Genomic DNA, 20,848 nt, shown 5'->3' with positions numbered 1-20,848 from the left:
AGTGTGTGTGTGTGTGTGTGTGTGTGTGTGTGTGTGTGTGTGTGTGTGTGTGTGTGTGTGTGTGTGTGTGTGTGTGTGTGTGTGTGTGTGTGTGGAGAGGAAGACCAATCATTTCAACATGACAGTGTGCTATAAGCTGCTACAGCAGGATGAACGGAAGTGAAACCATTTTATTGGTCTCATAATGAACTATAATAGTATATATCTCTGTGTGTTTCTTATTTTCTCTACACAAGCGTTCGAATACATTTCTACATTTGTGTGTGTTTAAGTGCATCAGATAGATCGATTCTTTATCGCAGTGGGAGTAATTTGGCCGCATTAAATATAATAAAACAATCTTTAAATGTGTGTTTACTGAGAGGTGTGTGTGTGTGTGTGTGTGTGTGTGTGTGTGTGTGTGTGTGTGTGTGTGTGTGTGTGTGTACCTGATATAGTGACCAGGACGTTGAGGCCCTCCAGGACGTCCATCTGCTGGAAGCGCCGTCGGCTGATCAGAGGGTAAACTTTCCCCTGACCGCTGCGATCCAACAGCATCAGACCGCTCTCTGTGCCCACCAGCAGGTTCACTCCTACACACACACACACACACACACACACACACACACACACACACACACACACACACACACACACACACACACACACACACACACACACACACACACACACACACACACACACCAATTAGGAGAAGATCAACATCACGGTACAGCTGGAAATAGAGCATCCAGTCTAGACAGTGTTCTGCAGTGTAATCAGTGATTTGCTGCCCCCAGGTGGTGAAGACTTCACACACATTATTATCACACATATTATTATTATATACATATATATATATATACATATACACAGTGCAAATAAACACACACATTAGGTCTGAATACACACACAAACACATGCATTGTTATGGAGAGGTGTGGGAGGAAATAGACTGCCTGTTAACTTTATTAATGAATCGAAATGATTATGTTACATCGGCATGTAAAAATAATAATTGCACCTGACTTAAGGATGAAATACAAAGTTAATATATATATATATATTTATGTTAACAATAGAAAGATATATAGCCATGATCTGAGACTGCACAATATACAAATATACAGAATAAGTTACAGTAATAGTAAAGTGTGTTTAAAGTAGAGGAGTCTGGTTGAAAAATGAAAGACATACCTTAAGACAAACAGACAAGCTTATTTAATATAGATGTATAGATATATCTATATATACTAGAAAGTCACTAATAACCTGACCCATTGTGTAGTAACAAGTCATAATTAGGGAATTCCCAACCTTTGATAATGATGGTAAAAGTGAAGGTTATTTATGATTTTCTTAATTGTATTTAATTGTTGTTTTATTATTCTGTTGGAATAAAGTGCTTTGTTTTCAATCACAAAGTCATGTGCTTCTCTTTACTTTAGTGTTTGTGAAGCACTTTACCTTTTGTGTTCGAAAAGCTGCTATAAATAAAGTTAGGTTTGAATCCTCACCCCACAGTGCGGCACACAGGATCTCGGAGTTGAACCTCTTCTTGTATTTGCGGATCTCGGGCGTGTCGCTCTGCGGGCGGGTGTTGACGGGGTTCACGTTGACGACGGATCCTTTTCGGGAGGGTCGGCCCGCAGAGCCTCCGCCAGCCGGGCGTCGTTAGCGTACCCTACAAGGTCAAAGCGAAGGTCAAAGGGAGGGGCTTAGGTGCAGGAAGTAGAATTCAGTCAGTCAACTTTATTGTCAATCTTTTGGTTTGTGTGTATTCTGTATTTGTGTCATTGTGTTATGCACATTTTGTATTTCCAGGTGTATATTTTCCACATGTATATATATATTTCCATCCATCTTCTCCCGCTTATCCGTGGTCGGGTCACGGAGGTAGCAGTTCCAGCAGAGAGCCCCAAACTTTCCTTTCCCTGTCCACATCAATATATATATATTTTTATTCTTTTTAATGCTATTTTAATTCTATTTCTGACATATTTTGGACTGTTTATTTCTTGTGACTTAATTTCTCTTCTGTAAATAGATTCATGTAAGTTCAACTTCGTAGGTCCTTTACCCCTGTTCGCTCCGGAGGAACCCATTTTTCACAGTTTGCTTCAATAGCCACAGCTTTAAAGTGTGATTTTAAGCTGAAAACCACCAAATAACCACTGGTGATCGGTCCGACGCAAGATTGTGTTTCCATCTTAAGCTTTGGTAGTTAGTTAGTTTCGTAACGGACGTAATGTAACAGCTGTAACGGTTGTAGCTTTTCTCAGACGCGGAGGGATACTGACTTGTTGTGAAAAGTAACTACAATTCTACCCGTGATATACGCTCATTATATCACGGCTAAGAACCAATCAGATTGCTTGATTTGACTTGTCCGTTTTATAAAAAGCAGTATCTCACCACTTGTAGTCTCTAGCTTGATATTTTTAAATGAAATTTGATCGGTTTTTAGGGGGACTTTACAACATTTGTCCAGGAACTACAGATGAAAAATGGCCTCTTGGCTAACTCTGACGCATTTACAGAAATGTATATTAAAGAGGACATATTTTTCTGTTACTGTGACATGTTTCCATGCTTTAAGGTTCAAAAAGAACTTCGGGATGTTAGCCTTTGCAGACCGTTTACATGCACAAAAACCTATAAAACACACTAGAAGAAAGGGAGACCCCCAAAAAGCATAACAGGGGCTTCTATAACTTCAGATGTTCTGATAACTGGTGGTCCTGAGCTGCATATGAAAACATTTTCAACACACTCAAGGAGATTTTGTAGCTTCCTCTAGTTCTTGGATCTTTAGATGGGAAGCTTTTGAAGGATAGGACGTTTTAAAAAATGTCCTAAAACTCTTTGTGTTTGTGAACTTTTGGTATAGAGAGGCGAAGTCCCGCCCATCTACTTCCGACCCATGCGACCTTATTTCGGAAAAAGTATGTATTGAAGTCAATGGAGAGAGAAAGATTATCTTTCGATCCCGTTTGAATTGTGCCACGAATTACACATATGATGTTTGTCAATTTAAAATATAATTTCGTAAGTTTGTCGTAAAACTGTTGAAATATAAGACTATGGAAAATACGGAACTAGAAAGACTACAAATCCCAGAGTCCCGGTCCCGCATGCTGGCTCTCACGGAACCGACTAACTCCCCTTGTGTGTATGCACAGCTCTCAACGTGCCCAGACTTGGAGTGATTTTCACCTCTTTTAATACTTTCCGCCTCATTCAGAAAGAAAGAAGTGAAATGTTCAACGTGACGGCCGTCTTGGTGTGTGGTGCGAGACGGGAGATGTAGTTCATTGAGCGGTTTCACACAAAAAACGTTTTACGACACATTTTTTTGACTTGCAAAATTATCTTTTAAATTGACAAACATCATATGTGTAATTCGTGGCACAATTCAAACGGGATCTAAAGATAATCTTTCTCTCTCCATTGACTTCAATACATAATACATTCAGAAATAAGGTCCCATGGAGCTCCCCCGGAAAGGGAGGGACTTCGCCTCTCTATTGTTTACACAGCAGCTAGTGGGGGGGCGGGACTTACCGATGTTGTTGAGGGCGCTGCCGGTGGAGGTGGAGACCTGCAGGAGGCGGGGGTCGATGAACGGAGTGAAGGAGGAAGAAGACTTGTGTTTCTGCATGTTGTTACTGGACTGGCTCTACAGCGAGAGAACACAGGATTTAGTGGTGACAGAACATCAACTCTCTGTATAAAGATCAGAAACATATTTACAGAATGAGTTGCTTACAGATAAACAATAATGTAAACAATCAACAAGACAATGCAGTCAAACTGAGGTTTTTTCCATGCAAATACAATGGGCATTCAAGTGGAGGGTAAAATATAAATACTGTGGAAACGGGCTGAAACAATGGAGGGTAAAACATATGGAATATATTGTGTTGACAAAAAGAAAAAAAGGGGAAACAACATAAAAGTATTTCCATGGGAAACATACTTGCCGTTGAGCTCCTAACTGTTATGATCTACTGTCTGGGGAATGTGAGAATATGACTCGTTGGCTAAATATAGTCAACAACAAGGAATAAAATGAGATTTAGAAGTTTGGTGGGAATGCTTCTGAAACCACAGCTGACCTCAGAGGACACGTTAGAAAAAACCAGAGCTAGCATGTCTGTTTGGATCATAAATAAGATATTCACAGAGGAGCGATGAGACTACAGCTGAGTCGTTACCCTAAAGACGATTTGATGTAACAGGATGTTAGCAGGGGAAACATCTTGGAAATAAAGTGCTTTTTTCTAAGAATCGTACTTTCAAATGAGTCCTACAGTATAACACTGCACACCACTCCAATACCAACATCTCTCTGCAGAAGGTCTATGTCAGCAGAGAAAACAAACGAGGGGCCATGAAGGGCTCGATTAAAAAAAATCACCAGCACCAGCAGAGGGCCTCAACAACAGATGCAGGAGAAGACTATCATCATGGCCGGTCAGAACTGAACAGAATGTAAATAGTGTTTTTTTAGATGATGAGAGCTAGCCCTTTCTGGTGAAAACACCTACGATTCCCTTTACTTCCACCAAAAAGAGGGTAGTGGAATAATATATCTGTGTCTTTAGGCCTCCACAGAGGACACACTAACATAAGGAGGACACAAGGACACTTATGGCGCGTTTCCACTGTAGCTCGCTTTAAGCGTGCGGGGCCCGTTTTTGGTTGCGTTTCCACTTGGCCTAGTACCGGCTAGCGGGTCCTAATTCACAGTTTTTCTGGCCCCATAAAATCGTGGTTCTAGGGCCAGGAACAACCAGGCTGAGTCGGGCTGAGTATGCTAAACTAGAGAGAGAATCGCTGGTAAGCCAGTAAGGGGGCTACAACTACAACAAGATGAACATATTTGACCGTGATTTAATTGTAATACACGTTTCAAAATGATGCCGAAGTAACAACATACTGATACCGGTTAGTAAAAACCATGAATTAACGCGTTGACAAGTCTGCAGACAGACGGCAGGCGAAAAACCCATTAAAATGCGTGTTTTCTAAATGGAGCTTGGCTAAGCTAACGTTATATATGCTCCGACCGTCCACACTCACAACAACGGCCTATACAGACATAAATAAACCAGCGACTGTATTCTCCATGACACAGGCAGTCTGTGGTTTGTACTTGTTTAACTTGTGTCTAGTTTCTGAACAGATATGAGGAGCTGTGAGCTCTGAGGGCTAACAGCTAACGGCTGTGTTGTTTTTCTGGGGCTCTCACTGAAGATGACGTCACGGCTCCGCCTACACTGCGTTACTATAGTAACTACCCCAGTTCCTAAACTGTAATGGAAGCGCAGCATTAAAGTGAGCCGGGCCTAATAAGGCCTAACCAAACCGAGCGAGGCCGAGCGAGGCCTGCAGTGGAAACGCGCCATTAGATCCTCCAATGTTTCACTTTTAAAAGTGCATTACAAGAAAACTGGAGAAGCTGCTTTCTGTTTTTATATCGCCCCAAACTGTGGGACCGCCTCCCATTGGATATTTTTAAAGTAAATTAAAGAGCTATCTGTTTAATTTGGCTTATCATTTTTAGTAGTATCTTGTTTTAGTGTTTTTACATATTTTAATTATGTTCCTCATTTGTTATTGTGATTTTATGTCATACTCTGTAAAGCACTAAGCATGACAGGTGCTATATAAATAAAGTTTATTATTATAAAAAAAAGAAAAATAGTAGCTGCGGTCAGTCAATACGTTGCGTACATCTGTGAGAAATACTTCATCACAGCTACATTATAATGCCAATGAGCCAGACTAGTTTCCACTAGGGCTGCTCGATTATGGCAAAAATCATAATCTCGATTATTTGGGTCAATAATTGATATCACGATTATTAAAAACGATTATCCATTTACTTTGAAATCATCAATTTATTGGAGAAATTCTTTTTTAACAGTATGTTTTGAACAGTTGATTACCCTGAACTTGAAGTATAATTCAACTGAAAAACCCCAAAAAATAATAATAATAAAAAAATAATCGTTTTATTTCGATTACGTTGTTTTTGTAATCGTTGCAAGCCGTAATTGCGATTAAAATATGATTAATTGAGCAGCCCTAGTTTCCACTCTGCTGTGATCCCAGTTCTGGCAGCCATGATGATTGTCACTTCCTGTTCAAGACTTTACAAGAAACGTCCCCTTTCTGAAGCGAGAGTCCTGTTTTTGGGGGGCTGGGGGCCACGTACCTCGATGAGGAGGGTGAGTTTATCCAGCGGACTCTGAGGGGACATGGCGGGGCTGGAGAGGCTGGAGGAGGAGGAGGGGGAGTTGGATGCAGAGGAGGAGGGGGAGGAATGGTGGCTCTGCTGGATCAGGTCTGGGAGGTGGTGAATGTGCCCAGAGAACCCGTTCCTGTCCGGGTGCTGAGTGGTGGGTAGATTGGGGTGATGGTGGTGGTGGTGATGGTGGTGATGATGGGGGGGGCTGGGGGTGTGCTGGCCGAGGCCCGGGCTGGACACGATGCCGGGGTGAGGGGCAAAGCCTGGGAGCGGGCCGGGGGTCTGAGCCCCTGTCTGACGCTTTCTGTGGTCACCTGCACTCTGGAAGTAGAAAGAGGGGCAGACTGTGGGTCTACATGTGATTCTGAGCAGCTGAGGCGAAGGGAAGGTGTTTGCTAGAGCGAAGGGCCGACTACAGTAGCTACTCTACAGGCGGAAGGAAAACTCTCGTTAGTCATTCGATTTTAAGATAAAATTATGTTTATCTGAATTTAAAGGTCACCTATTATGCAAAATGCACTTCTTCATGTCTCTTCTACATCAACATGTGTCCCCTCTTCTTCATGTCTCTTCTACATCAACATGTGTCCCCTCTCCTTCATGTCTCTTCTACATCAACATGTGTCCCCTCTTCTCCATGTCTCTTCTACATCAACATGTGTCCCCTCTTCTTCATGTCTCTTCTACATCAACATGTGTTCCCTCTTCTTCATGTCTCTTCTACATCAACACGTGTCCCCTCTCCTTCATGTCTCTTCTACATCAACATGTGTCCCCTCTTCTTCATGTCTCTTCTACATCAACATGTGTCCCCTCTTCTTCATGTCTCTTCTACATCAACACGTGTCCCCTCTCCTTCATGTCTCTTCTACATCAACATGTGTCCCCTCTTCTCCATGTCTCTTCTACATCAACATGTGTCCCCTCTTCTTCATGTCTCTTCTACATCAACATGTGTCCCCTCTTCTTCATGTCTCTTCTACATCAACATGTGTCCTCTCTTCTTCATGTCTCTTCTACATCAACATGTGTCCTCTCTTCTTCATGTCTCTTCTACATCAACATGTGTCCCCTCTGTGGAAAGAGACTCTGAAAGTTTTAGGAACAAAGATTCTCTCTCTTTTTGTCCTGATCCATTTAAAAACCTGTCTGAAAATGAGCTGATCAGATTTTGGCCACTTTATGATGTCATAACGATGTTTTGTCTTGTGTAACCATTAGCCAATCAGCAACCATGGTAACCCCCCCCCCCACCTTATCACCTGAATCTCCTCCTAGAGCACCATTGAGTTCTTTGTAACCAAATGTCTCTCAGAGGGGCGTGGGGAGGGGCTCCTTATTTTCATCTAAAGTAACAGACAGAGAATCAGCACTTTGGAAACAGGGCTGAAACAGAGGGGATTATGGGTAATGCTGCAATGATCTGTTTGGTGTTTCAAACAATCAGAGACAGGCTCTGTATATATCTGAGACCTATAATATATTGATGACAAACAGTATAATAGGAGACCTTTAAGATAATATGATAATTTAGTGCTGTTTATCTGAACTTAAAGCATATGATAACTGCAATTCTGATTAAATAACTTCATTGAAAACCGTCAAGACCTAAATTAAAGTAAAACAAATGTAGTTTATCCCCATTATTATATCAGCTATGGGTTTTATGTTAGCATCATTAAGTTGAAGTTGAATTATGAGTTTAAACGTTCGTGGCACGAGACCAATGCAGTTGTTGATCGTGATGTTTTGTTACATTTTTGTTCCCTTTTATATCTTGTCTTCAATATTTGTCCTTGTCGATGTTGCAAATGGAGCTGCTGTGATGCAATAACCATTTTAGACTTAATCTGCCAATAAAGTATTATCGTATCGTATATCCAATCTACGCTAATTCAGCTGCTCTCCACTGACCAGAAATCATACAACAACAGAACAAAATCAACGAACAAACAAAAGGGGAAAACATTCGGTGTATGAATGAACAGAGTACACAACAAAACAACTGAAGGTGTGTGTGGTGAATGATGAAGGTGTGTGTCCTGTCTTCCTCTCCGGTGGTACCTGTCTGACGATCAGAGTGCTGTCTTTGCAGGGCATCGAGCCGGCGTCCTCGTCGTGAACGATCATGGTTTTCACCGACTCTGTCTCTCCATTGCTCAGCCTGGAAGAACTGCAGGAGAAAAGAAGATTTACAACACAAGCAATTGGGGGAAAACGTTTTTTTTAATGGAGGCATTGAAAGATCAAGAGAGATCTAAAAGACTGTCTCTTAAGGTCAACATCTTTTTTTATTCCTTAATATATAATAAATAGTCTCTGAAAGTATTTTTTCACAAGAGAGTTCTTATAAAATGCTTTTTTTCTGGTTGTTTGGCTTATTATATATTTATTTTAAGTGTCTGTGGTTTTAATAATCCTTAAAGGTCCCATGTCATGCTTTTCTGGTTGTTACCCGTCCCCTTGTGTGTTATGTAGCTTGTTCTGCATGTAAACGGTCTGCAGAGTCACAACCCCTCAAAGTGCACCCTGTAGCGAGTAAAACTCTAACACAGAAAATACCTGTCTGTGCTGCCCCAGAACGCCTCGTTGTTTCTCTTTTTCCATTGTTTACTTCTTGGGTATAGTGACGTATTTCGGGTATAGTGACATAACGTAACGGAGCCGTTACGTTTGGACCAATCCGCGGACTTCCACACTCGGCGGGACGTTGCGAGGCTCGCTGCTGCGAGGAGCGGGACACTGTGAGCTGGCTCACTGGTGTGGGGTCTGCGAGACAGCGAGACACCGCGGAACTCAGCCTGGGCACACACACAAACTCCCAGCCAGGCTGCAGGTGTGTGTGTGTGTGTGTGTTTCGGGCTGGGTTTCGCTGTGTCTCGCTGTCTCGCAGACGGCCACTGGGCTCACAGGGAGGGGGGGGGGCAGGAGCTCCAACAAGCCGTTTAGGACAGAGAGTGAACACACATACTATACAGAGATGCTGTAGGAGAAACCAATGTGAGTTTGGAACATTGAACAATGTAAATCTATTTTTAGTAGACCTCAACAATGGAATTATGATCAGTAGAAATGGCCATGACACGGGACCTTTAAAGTCACAAAAAGCTGAAGGGACCAGTGCCGCATGTTCAAAATAGGACTTTAAAGCTACAAATTAGCACAGATTAAAACTTCTTTATATGAATGAAAGTTATTTTACATTACTTGCCATATTAGTTATATTCCATATTATTGTTTTAAATATCATATTTCTGAAACATTTGGTTTTTGGTATTCTTATTAAATTATTTAAAATAAGTCATATGTAAAAAAAACAGTTTTGGCTGGTTATTTAGTTAGTTGTAATATTTCTTAAATCCACAAAAAGTTAAAGCAACTTCTGTCTCATTTTCAACATAGGACAAAAAAGCACAGACTCAAATACATTTACACCCTACTGAAAAAAGGACATTTTATATAACTTGCTAACACATTATATAACTATACAACACATATTTCTTGACAAAAAAAAATAACAAGGCAAGAAAGACAATATTTAGTTCTTACTTGCTTCAATAGATAAACAAATGTCAACAAATCCCTAAACTGAGTGAGATCAGAGGTTAAAGTTGTACATACACAGCTTTGGAGTCCTCCGGGCCAGAGGTCGACTCTTCGCCGCCCTCCTGGTCCACCTCTTCATCATCATCTTCATCGGTGGTGTCTGAATCATCGCTGGAGGATGAATAATCTGTCACTTTATTGGGGGGGCGAACGTCATCCACTGCACGAAGCTCTTTGGCCAGAGCCGTCAGGTCCTAAAGGTCAGGAGGTGAGAGGTGAAAATGACTTCAACATTTTATCTCATGGATTGATGTCGATTCTGGGCATTTTATACACTCGCCGCGCCGTAAGCTTAAATGTCACATTCGGTTAATCTTCCTGTGAAAGAAAGTAGCAGCCAGGAAACAGAAAGCTGCAGGAAAGGGAAGAGGGGTTATCACCAGCCAATGAGAAGCCAGCGTGAGAGCAGCAGAGCCGAGAGATGAGGCGAGGAAAGAGATGACTGTCGGACCTTCAAGCCACTGAAGGTAAGGTTAGTGAATTCATTTGAATAAAGCCACAGTTATTAGAAGCTTGAAAAAAGTTAATTGAGGTTAGAGAAGGCATGAGTTATAAGATGGCCGCCGCCCAGGCAGGAAGACCAGTGGAGAGAAAGCAAAGCGATAAGTGCAGGAAACCCAAAGACTTCATTTCACCAAGTCACTCTATTGGATGAGGAGCCGATCACATGACACAGTCCAAACCAGCCAGTTTAATATCATTCACACAAGGAGATCAAGTCCAGCTTTCAAACAAACCCAAACCACGTTATAATGACAACACACACACACACACTACGTCTAACTCTACCCCTGCTATCGAGCTACAGCACTAGCTTTGAGTCTCACCGCCGGTCTGTTCTTCTTCTCCTCTGGTTTTTTCCCAGCATTCTCTGGCCGCAGGAGGGGAGAACCCTCTGATTTGGAGGAGGCTGAAGGAGGTGGAGGTGAAAAGATCATTAAATGGCAAATTCCAAATGTGTATGCATGTTATCCATTGAACCATGGACATCAAAATCTATTTTTAAATTGTAAGATGGTTGAGTTCATTTGAAGCTAATGTACCTGCAGTATATTTTTTATACTAAATACCTTGGTTTCTTATTTGCTAAGATCACATTGTTCTGTCTTACATAATACACTTACAGTAAGTATCAATATTTATTTTGTCTTGTATTTATTTACATTGCATTTCATATTGGGGTAATCCAAAACTAACAGAAAGTAATCACTTACTTTTATACTTTGTAACTTACTGATGACATTTTTTACAGTTAACCCCCTCCCAACCCTTTTTTAAAATGTTATATTTTCACCAAGCTTGTGTTGCTCCTGTACAGCTGACTAGCTTTAGAAGTAGCCGTAAGATAATGATGGTGTTTCAGTTATTTTGTCCACCTCCTTATAATACACTTAAGTATCAAATAAGTATTGATATTTATTTTCTCTTTGCATTTGATATATGGGTAATCCAAAAGTTACAGAAAGTAATCAGGTTACTTTTATAATTTGATACTCAGATTAGGTTCCTGATGACATTTCTTTACAGGTAACTAGTATTCATAACAAAATACATTTTGAAAGTAACCCTCCCAACCCTGTTGCTGTATGTTAATGGTGGTGTTTCGGTTATTTTATCCACCTCCTGTAAGTGCTGATTGGTCAACATGTGTGTGTTTGGACTCACAGCGGGCCCTGAACCTTTCTCCAGAGCCGCAGTGAGACCCGGGCTTAGAGCTGGAGTTACTGGAGCTGCTGGAGGAGCTGGAGCCTCCGCTGTTATTACCGGTCGTTCTGGGAACCAGTTTCTCCACGCGCTCCCACAGCAGCCGAGGCTCCGGCGCACTGCGGGGCCAATAGGCAACAGAGTTAGCGATGGAGACGTTGTAGAGACTTTTCTTACCATGTGATTTTTAAAACATTGGGTCGCTTTTTTTTTCTGACAATAACTGATATACATTTCCGATTTAAAGGTCACCTATTATGCAAAATCCACTTTTTCATTTATACATCAACATGTGTCCCCTCTTCTTCATGTCTCCTCTACATCAACATGTGTCCCCTCTTCTTCATGTCTCTTCTACATCAACATGTGTCCCCTCTTCTTCATGTCTCTTCTACATCAACATGTGTCCCCTCTTCTTCATGTCTCCTCTACATCAACATGTGTCCCCTCTTCTTCATGTCTCTTCTACATCAACATGTGTCCCCTCTTCTCCATGTCTCTTCTACATCAACATGTGTCCCCTCTTCTTCATGTCTCTTCTACATCAACATGTGTCCCCTCTTCTCCATGTCTCTTCTACATCAACATGTGTCCCCTCTTCTTCATGTCTCTTCTACATCAACATGTGTCCCCTCTTCTCCATGTCTCTTCTACATCAACATGTGTCCCCTCTTCTTCATGTCTCTTCTACATCAACATGTGTCCCCTCTTCTTCATGTCTCTTCTACATCAACATGTGTCCCCTCTTCTTCATGTCTCTTCTACATCAACATGTGTCCCCTCTTCTTCATGTCTCTTCTACATCAACATGTGTCCCCTCTTCTCCATGTCTCTTCTACATCAACATGTGTCCCCTCTTCTTCATGTCTCTTCTACATCAACATGTGTCCCCTCTGTGTAAAGAGACTCTGAAAGTTTCAGGAACAAAGATTCTCTCTCTTTTTGATCCATTTCTATAAAAACCTGTCTGAAAATGATCTGATCAGATTTTGGCCACCTTATGATGTCATAACGATGTTTTGTCTCGTGTAACCATTAGCCAATCAGCAACCAAGGTAACCGCCCCCCCCTAACCAAATCTCTCTCAGAGGGGCGTGGGGAGGGGCTCCTTGTTTTCATCTAAAGTAACAGACAGAGAATCAGCACTTTTGAAACAGGGCTGAATCAGAGGGGATTATGGGTAATGCTGCAATGATCTGTTTGGTGTTTCAGCCAATCAGAGACATGTTTTGTATATATCTGAGACCTATAATATATTGATGAAAAACAGTATGATAGGGGACCTTTAAGAGGTGCCTAAATAATTAAAAAGTGAAGCAGACATTGAAAAAACCCTGCCTAATAATGGCCATTTAGATTATATTTAAATTCCACGATGAGGTAAAATGTGCTAAATCGCTGCGAGTTGTAAAGTAAAAACAGACAATATTTTGTTCTTGAGAAAAACAACGTACAGCACCCCAGGGAGTAAGATGCCACACAGAGACTCTCATGAGACGACTTAAGGCTTGCAAATAGACAACTTTGCATGTGTGTTTGAGCACAAGGTTAGACAGCTAGCTGTGTTACATAAACCCTCCCACACAACTCCATAAACAAAGACTACAGCAGCGCACAGTGGGGAGACTGGGTTCACTGATTTAACACACACACTCCTCTTAACGTGTGTGTGTGTTAAATCCATCTCTGAACAAGGCAAGGGTTTGTTTTCGCAGTCTTTTTTGAAAGTTATTTTTGTTATCTCTTTTATATTACATAGTTAAAAACAGCAGACTGGTTTCACACGGCTTCACACACTTAAGAAACACTTTTCCACTGAAGGCTGCAGACAAATTGACACCGACTGATCCAGCTCTATTTACAGCTGCTCCACTGATTTATTTTCGTCTGGAAATTAACTAAGTACATTTACAAAAGTGTTGTACTAAAATACTTTTTGATATATTTTTACTTTACTTATATCTTTTCATTTTATGCTACCTTTGACTTTTAACCTGCATCCTTTTAGAGGTGAATATCGGACATTTTACTATATTTATTTTAACCCTCACAGTTACTTTGTACATATAAAAACACATGATATTCTGATATGGTATCATGCAGTCCTGTACTGCTAACCTACACTGTATTTCTGGTATCTAAATTTGGTCCATATTGACCAACTACAATACAATGAAAACAACATACTCTTACATGTATAAAAACAGGATAAAATAAGAAGCATCTTATACTTAAAACTGTGGAAAGATCCATTCAAAATACATTTAGCTGATAATACTTCTGTTCTTTATAGTATTCTGAAATGGGCCATTATGCAGGAGTACTTTCTGTACTTTAAGTACATTTTAATGCTAATACTTTTCAAGTTTAACTTAAGTAGAATTTTGAAATCACGACCTTTAATTGTAGTGGAGTATTTCAAGACCATAGTATTTGTACTTTCACTTAAGTTAAGGATCAGAGTACTTCTTCCAACACTGAAAGGCAGCGGAGTCCCACAGGGCAGTATCCTGGGTCCACTAAATAAATAAAGTGTTTTCATGTTAACAACTGTTTCGTATTTATATTGAAGAATCCCATACCATTACATGCTCATATTTGTATATCCTACATTTTTGATATTGCAAAAAATACTTTTGTCAAACCTTGAAGAATTTACTTAACTGGTTGTACTAAGAATCATTAATGTTTTAATAATCCAACAGATATCTATTATATCCATGCACACATCAGGCATGTTACCTTATTAAACTCCATTCCTACTTCCATAGAAACAAAGAATTAAAAGCACATCAGGTCCGTTACCTTGCAGCGGGACGGGGCACAGCATGGCTGCCGTGATGAGGCGAGTCTCGCCTTGACAACACCGGGGACCTTGAAGTAGTCCTTACAGGAACCTTGTTTGATAAAGACAGTGACCAGCTCACACGTAAACACACTTGTAATGGGCTTGTAAGTGCACCGAAAAAATTAAATACACACAAAAAACCTTCTGTAAAGACGTTGAAGTCGTAGCATCACAACAAGCCTCGTTGACACCATCGTGCTAAATGACTCCAGAGTAGTTGCTAACTCTTACGCTGCATTCATATTCAAACTCAAATTTGTTCGAGTCTTTTGCGTTAAGAGGGCCATTTTTGCACAACGGGAATACCTGCTGGCAAAATCAAGAGACTACAGTACTTTATTTAACTTGTGCATCTAAAACACAGGTTCTCTTCAAGTGTGCTCTACCAACTAAAGCCTTCATCTCCACCGACCACGACCCACAGCACCAATGTAAAACCAGGCCATCACACCCATAGCCTTAACTCCACTGCTTCCAAAGGTGCATGTACATTTAGTAAAGCCCAAGCAGAACATTTGGTAGCATCCAAAGCTCGATACAAGCACAGCAGAGCAGAAAGTAGTTTCCAGTCACAGCAGCCATCATCATTTAGTATAGCATTAGCAGCCATTATTATGCTTTTTTTAGAGGAGGCAAAATGAAAAAGATGTGGACTGATGGTAATGACGAAATCCATCCTTCCTTAGTGACATGCTTCTCCTTTATTGCAAGACTGAAATGACTTGTGCAATTAACATTAACAATGTATTTTATGTCTTTACAGGGTTGTAGTTCAGCTTGGAAGTGTATAACACATGGTGTCTTTTACTAACTTTGGCTCTGTAAAATGAACATATATAAATAACTTCCCTACTCTTTAGGAGTCTGGCCACCTAAATGTGTGGGTTTACCACATTCACAGCCTTCCTGTCCATCCTATACTTAGCACGCTATACATTTAGGTGGGAAAACTGTGTTCTAAAAGCAGCTCTCTCTCCTCCTTTGGTAATTTTCTCTTCTTCTGTAGTTGTTTTAGGCGCTTTTGTGGCCGTGCAGACAAAATAAGTCTTGAGAGGGAAGATTAAGCATCATGAGACAGATTTTCTCAACTTTCTATAGTGTTACCGGCCACCCGGGGATGGATGCAACCCCCTGTTGTGTTTTATAATTAAAGCAAGCTACCTCTCTTTTTGTCATTACAAATTCAAACCACAGAGGGACTTCCTTTTCCCTGGATATTCTGCATATCAGGGGAAATAGATTCAGAACAATGTGTGATTTTCTCAGAAACGCTAAGGTAGCCCTTCTCTTTTCAGTATTTAGTCAATGTGGATTTAATTAAACAAATCGATCTTTTTTCTGCAAATCCAATAAATTAATTAGTGGTAGGATAAAGAATCAGGCAGAGGGTGGGAAGCTATTAAAGTACTGAATTTAACAGTTCGGGATAATGACAGATTGATGTCTTCCAGAGGTGGGAAGTAGTGGAGTACAAATACTTTGTTACTGTACTTAAGTGCATGTTTCTGGTATCAGTACTTTACTCCACTACTTATTTCTCTGACGACTTTTTACTTTGACTTCTTACATTTTGAACCCAAATACCTGTACTTTCTACTTCTTACATGTTGAACTCAAATACTTGTACTTTCTACTTCTTACATGTTGAACTCAAATACCTGTACTTTCTACTTCTTACATGTTGAACCCAAATACCTGTACTTTCTACTTCTTACATGTTGAACTCAAATACCTGTACTTTCTACTTCTTACATGTTGAACTCAAATACCTGTACTTCTACTTCTACTTCTTACATGTTGAACTCAAATACCTGTACTTTCTACTTCTTACATGTTGAACTCAAATACCTGTACTTTCTACTTCTTACATGTTGAACTCAAATACCTGTACTTTCTACTTCTTACATGTTGAACTCAAATACCTGTACTTTCTACTTCTTACATGTTGAACTCAAATACCTGTACTTTCTACTTCTTACATGTTGAACTCAAATACCTGTACTTTCTACTTCTTACATGTTGAACTCAAATACCTGTACTTTCTACTTCTTACATGTTGAACCCAAATACCTGTACTTTCTACTTCTCTCATTTCCCAAACAGCTGGTTCCTTTAGTCTGAATGTGTGTTTGATGCGTGATCATTATTCTTTAGAGTCATTGCGTGCCTATTGATTTGAACACGATCCGTGTATCCATCATGTCCTGGTCTTCTCTAAAGAAGAGGGACCAATGGAAACGTTGTCATGTTGCCGTTGTTCAGCATGGAAACATTCATTAGCTAACAATGACATTATTGTTCTATTAATATAAAGGGAGGTCAGGTACTCTTTAAAACAGCTGCTAGTTATGGGTACTTTTTACTTAAGTACATTTCAAAGCCCATACTTCTGTACTTTCACTTGAGTAAAGAAGTTTAGTCAGTACTTCTACTTTTACCAGAGTATTTTTAAACACGAGTATCTGTACTTCTACTTGAGTAAAGGTAGGATGTGTGTACTTTTGCCATCTCTGATCTCTTGGGAATCTACTACTTCCAGACTACACCACCTTTTCCTCCCTGTCCTTACCCGGGGCGGTACCTCCTCAGAAGGGGCCGTTTCATTGGGCCTATGCTGGGTTTTGGGTTGTGGGTCAGTGCGTGCAGGCGTTGAAGATGATGATGGTGATGAAGATGGAGGGTGATGGTGGGGTTCCTGCTTGTTGTTGCTGTTGCGGAGGTGAAGGTTTTCAAAGCTAGAGGAGAGCGGCTCGCTGAAGGAGTGCGGCCGCGACACGAGAGGCGGGGCGGACGCGATGGAGTTTGACGAGTTCACACTGCCGCTGCTCTTTAAAGCAGCCAGGTGGGAGCGGACCTTACGGACAACAAAAACACAGCGGGGGAGGAAGGGTCAGTCTGCATGCAGTGCATAAAAGAGAGGGGCTTCTGGGTATCTTTAGAGGTTTGTGTCAGATCTGAGCCACACAGGAGCCTAACACTGTTCCCTGAGGAACGCCTACTGTAAGTGAAAGCTTCGGGAAGTCCACAGAATAGTGATTGAGTTTAATTTTTAAAGCATACACAGTTTTTTTTGTCTTATAGATATCAACCTACTGAATTAAAAATAAGATATGTAAAATAAAGAAGAATTAAAGGACATTCAGGTAGTTTGTCTACCTATGCTATATTGTTTTTGTATCTTTTAAAGTGTATTGTAATGTTGTAATCCTGCGAGTAATCCCCTTTTTGAAATGTAACAGTAATCTGATGACACTTTTTTTATGTAACTGTTAGTGAATACAGTGACTTTTTTTGTTGTATCTTGTAACATGTAATCTGTTACTCCCCAAGCATGGCAATAAATGTGTTTAAATGGTTCCTGGCTTGTTATTAAGCAGAAGAGCAATGAGGACCAGAATTGTAAATCACTGCATTAGAGCTGTGATGGATATGTTTTTTATTCCAACCTTATGTCTGAGTCTCTGTTACATTAAAGTCACGACAGCAGCCTCACTGACCTGTAACATTTCAATCCTCCATCACCTTCAACACTGAGAAGTCTGAATTGAATGCCGTCAGATTAATTTAAAAGCTGCAGCTGCACATCGAAAGAGATTAAATGCTCATCTTCTTCTTCAGAGCTGTGTAATAAATCTATCACTTAACTATAATCTCTAAATGTTCAAACATGCCAACATCAGGGCTTATTAATTACAAATACCCAGCAACACACTTAAAGTACGGCATGAGAGGTATAAGACCCAACGTTATGTCTTGTTGCTTAATGCTTACTGACAGTTGAAAGGTATACATTCACTCTTTACTTGTAAGAGAATCATTTATGTATGTTTGTATGGTACTACATACGTTGGTTTCTTCTTTTTAAAATCACATTGTTCTATTTTCTTATAATACACTTGAGTAAAAAACATCTCATAGATATTTCTTTATTTTCTTGTCTGTGTATTTGCATTGCATTTGATGTTGAGGTAATCGAAAAGTAACAGAAAGTAATCAGGTTACATTACTTATTTGTTCACATGTTACTAGTAGGGTTGCAAAGGGGTGGAACATTTGGGGAGGAACATTTGGGGAGGAACATTTGGGGCGGAACATTTGGGGAGGAACATTTGGGGAGGAACATTTGGGGAGGAACATTTGGGGAGGAACATTTGGGGCGGAACATTTGGGGCGGAACATTTGGGGAGGAACATTTGGGGAGGATCATTTCCGGTACATTTCCATGGGAAGTTAAGCTGGGGAATTTTGGAAATATTCCATATTGGAAACTTTCCATGGGAATGAATGGGAACTAACTGGGAATTGAGGGTAATGTAATCCAATTGTATCATTTTATTTTGAAATGAGCCGTTGCGACTTCCGACGGGTCACATATGAGCACAGCCCTCTGTGGATGTCAGCATGAGCAAGAGAAAGGTATCTGAGCAAAATCGTGTTTTCCAAGTAAAGTGGGAGAAAGAATATCTTTTCACTGAATCCAGGGGTAAACCACCACGTTGAGTATGTTTGCAGACCGTTGCTACTACTAATTTGTGTGTGTGTGTGTGTGTGTGTGTGTGTGTGTGTGTGTTCCAAGTGAATCTGCGGCCCCCTGGTGGCCGGTACATAAATTATGTGGCCCCCACCACCATCCAAGTTGCCCATCCCTGCTGTAGGGGGTGTGGTCTCAATAGCCATGCAGTAAGCAGTGTGCTATGTGCATGTGATGGAGGAATGGCATGGATATTCAAGTGTACTTGAATGGCATCGGTTTGTTTTAGTCAAGATTATGCTAAAATATACTTTCCCCAACTATATTTAAGTTCCCTATGAAGAGCCAACCTTCAATTTGGAAAATGCCCGTTTATTCCCATGTAAAGTTTCCATCTTTGAAAATTCCCGGCATTTTGCAACCCTAGTTAGTAATTGTAACTTTTTTTTAAGTAACCCCTTCCAACCATCCTTGATGCACAGCTTTGTTGAAAACTCAATTATAATCCAGGTCAGTTACATCTGCTATTTATTAGACTTTTGCAATGGAGGTAGTTTAGGTAAAGACTCAGAAAAAGGTAATACATTTTTGATCCAAATGCTGTTTCAAATGATGGATTTTTTTAGTAAGCATCCTTGTAATACGCAGGATAACTGTGTCAGGGTCTTGCATCACCATCACGGCAACCCATTACATAAACACATGGAATAAAACATTGATTTTACTTTGAACTTTGACTCAAACTACAGAGGAGGCATTTCAACTGCTATCCTGTTGTTTGCATGGAAAACATGACCTATTTGCTTCAGAGGATCTTCAGCGTTTTAATGCACGGCTCCAAATCATGACACAACCCCTAAATATACCACATTTACAAAGAAGGAAGAGAGAAGGGATAATCTCAAAATCCAAGTACACACAAATGTAATGTCATACTTTTGATTTCTGAGAGAACAGGGGGAAAACAAAAGTTAAAAAGCAACACAAATAGGAGGCAGTGAATGAAGAGATGTAGATCCTGAGACAAATATAGGTGAGACTCTTATTGTTGACTCATTCCCAATTAATAAGCATCCTTAATTACCTTTAAGGGAATTACTTGGTTCAGCTATAGTGCCGTTTGTGTATTACAATTGTAGACTATGTGGTGCATCTCGAACAAAAAGGAGACTTCAGGTGTCATCCACTTACATTCATTACTGTAGGATGCTTTCAATATCCATTAAAAGGAGAGGATGATAAATAGATGACATAAGTATTTCCCAAATAATACTAAATTAAATAATACATGTAACTTCAAGGCATTTTAAAGCTTGACGAATACATACAATACTTAATCTGCCTTGATTGAAATGTAGTATCTCATCCATTGTTATTTACATTAACACTTATTTTTAAATAATGTTTCAGATGAGTCAACATGAGTTTCACCAATTGTAGTCCACAGGAAGTTTAAAGCTTCACCACCGTCGCTAAGCATGAGGATGAATTGTGTAAATAAAGCAGGATTAAAGGCTGGCATGCAAACATACATGTAAGCAAAACCAAATGCAGGTCAGACCACATGCACACAGTCACAGCACGGCAAAGAAAGCTTGAGATTTGAACTCTGGAGGACACTTTGGCCCAATTCCAAACTGATCCTGACAACCTTTCCGTCTCAACTTCCACGAAACAAAAAGTTACAACAGTTCCTGCTTGAGAGAGTGGAGTTTGTCCCAAAGCTTTCCGCTGTATTTACACCCTCCACTGATTCAACTGTGTGACTACAGAAAGAGTTCACTCAGTCGCTTAGTGGGAGTGTGTTGGGGTCGGTTTGGAATTGGTCCTTTCTTTCACTTTAACCATGATCGAGTAGCAGCAGAATCGAGTAGTTTCTGTTGTTTAAAGGGAACTGGATATCTTCCACGTTTGATTGCATACAAGATTACGCCAAGACTTCAGCTTCTTCCCGCTTGGAAACTAAAGTAGTTCAGTCTGCAGT

The 20,848-nt window shown here is 40.4% G+C and overlaps 1 protein-coding gene across 1 annotated transcript in view; it reads right to left on the bottom strand.

Annotated features, from left to right (window-relative positions):
* Nucleotides 1-20,848, bottom strand: part of LOC117538083 (TRAF2 and NCK-interacting protein kinase-like) — a gene marked incomplete in the record, with an annotated part of 93,548 nt that overhangs the window by 13,302 nt on the left and 59,398 nt on the right. Inside the window, 11 exon segments of the mRNA XM_034203611.1 lie at nucleotides 429-572; nucleotides 1,497-1,616; nucleotides 1,619-1,663; nucleotides 3,544-3,658; nucleotides 6,203-6,556; nucleotides 8,300-8,408; nucleotides 9,857-10,035; nucleotides 10,669-10,751; nucleotides 11,507-11,664; nucleotides 14,351-14,442; nucleotides 16,963-17,247. Coding sequence (XP_034059502.1) covers nucleotides 429-572; nucleotides 1,497-1,616; nucleotides 1,619-1,663; nucleotides 3,544-3,658; nucleotides 6,203-6,556; nucleotides 8,300-8,408; nucleotides 9,857-10,035; nucleotides 10,669-10,751; nucleotides 11,507-11,664; nucleotides 14,351-14,442; nucleotides 16,963-17,247 — 1,684 coding nt within the window.

Source organism: Gymnodraco acuticeps, unplaced genomic scaffold (assembly GCF_902827175.1).
Source record: "Gymnodraco acuticeps unplaced genomic scaffold, fGymAcu1.1, whole genome shotgun sequence".
Classification (NCBI taxonomy): Eukaryota; Metazoa; Chordata; class Actinopteri; order Perciformes; family Bathydraconidae; genus Gymnodraco; species Gymnodraco acuticeps.
This window is presented reverse-complemented; position numbering and strand designations above follow the sequence as displayed.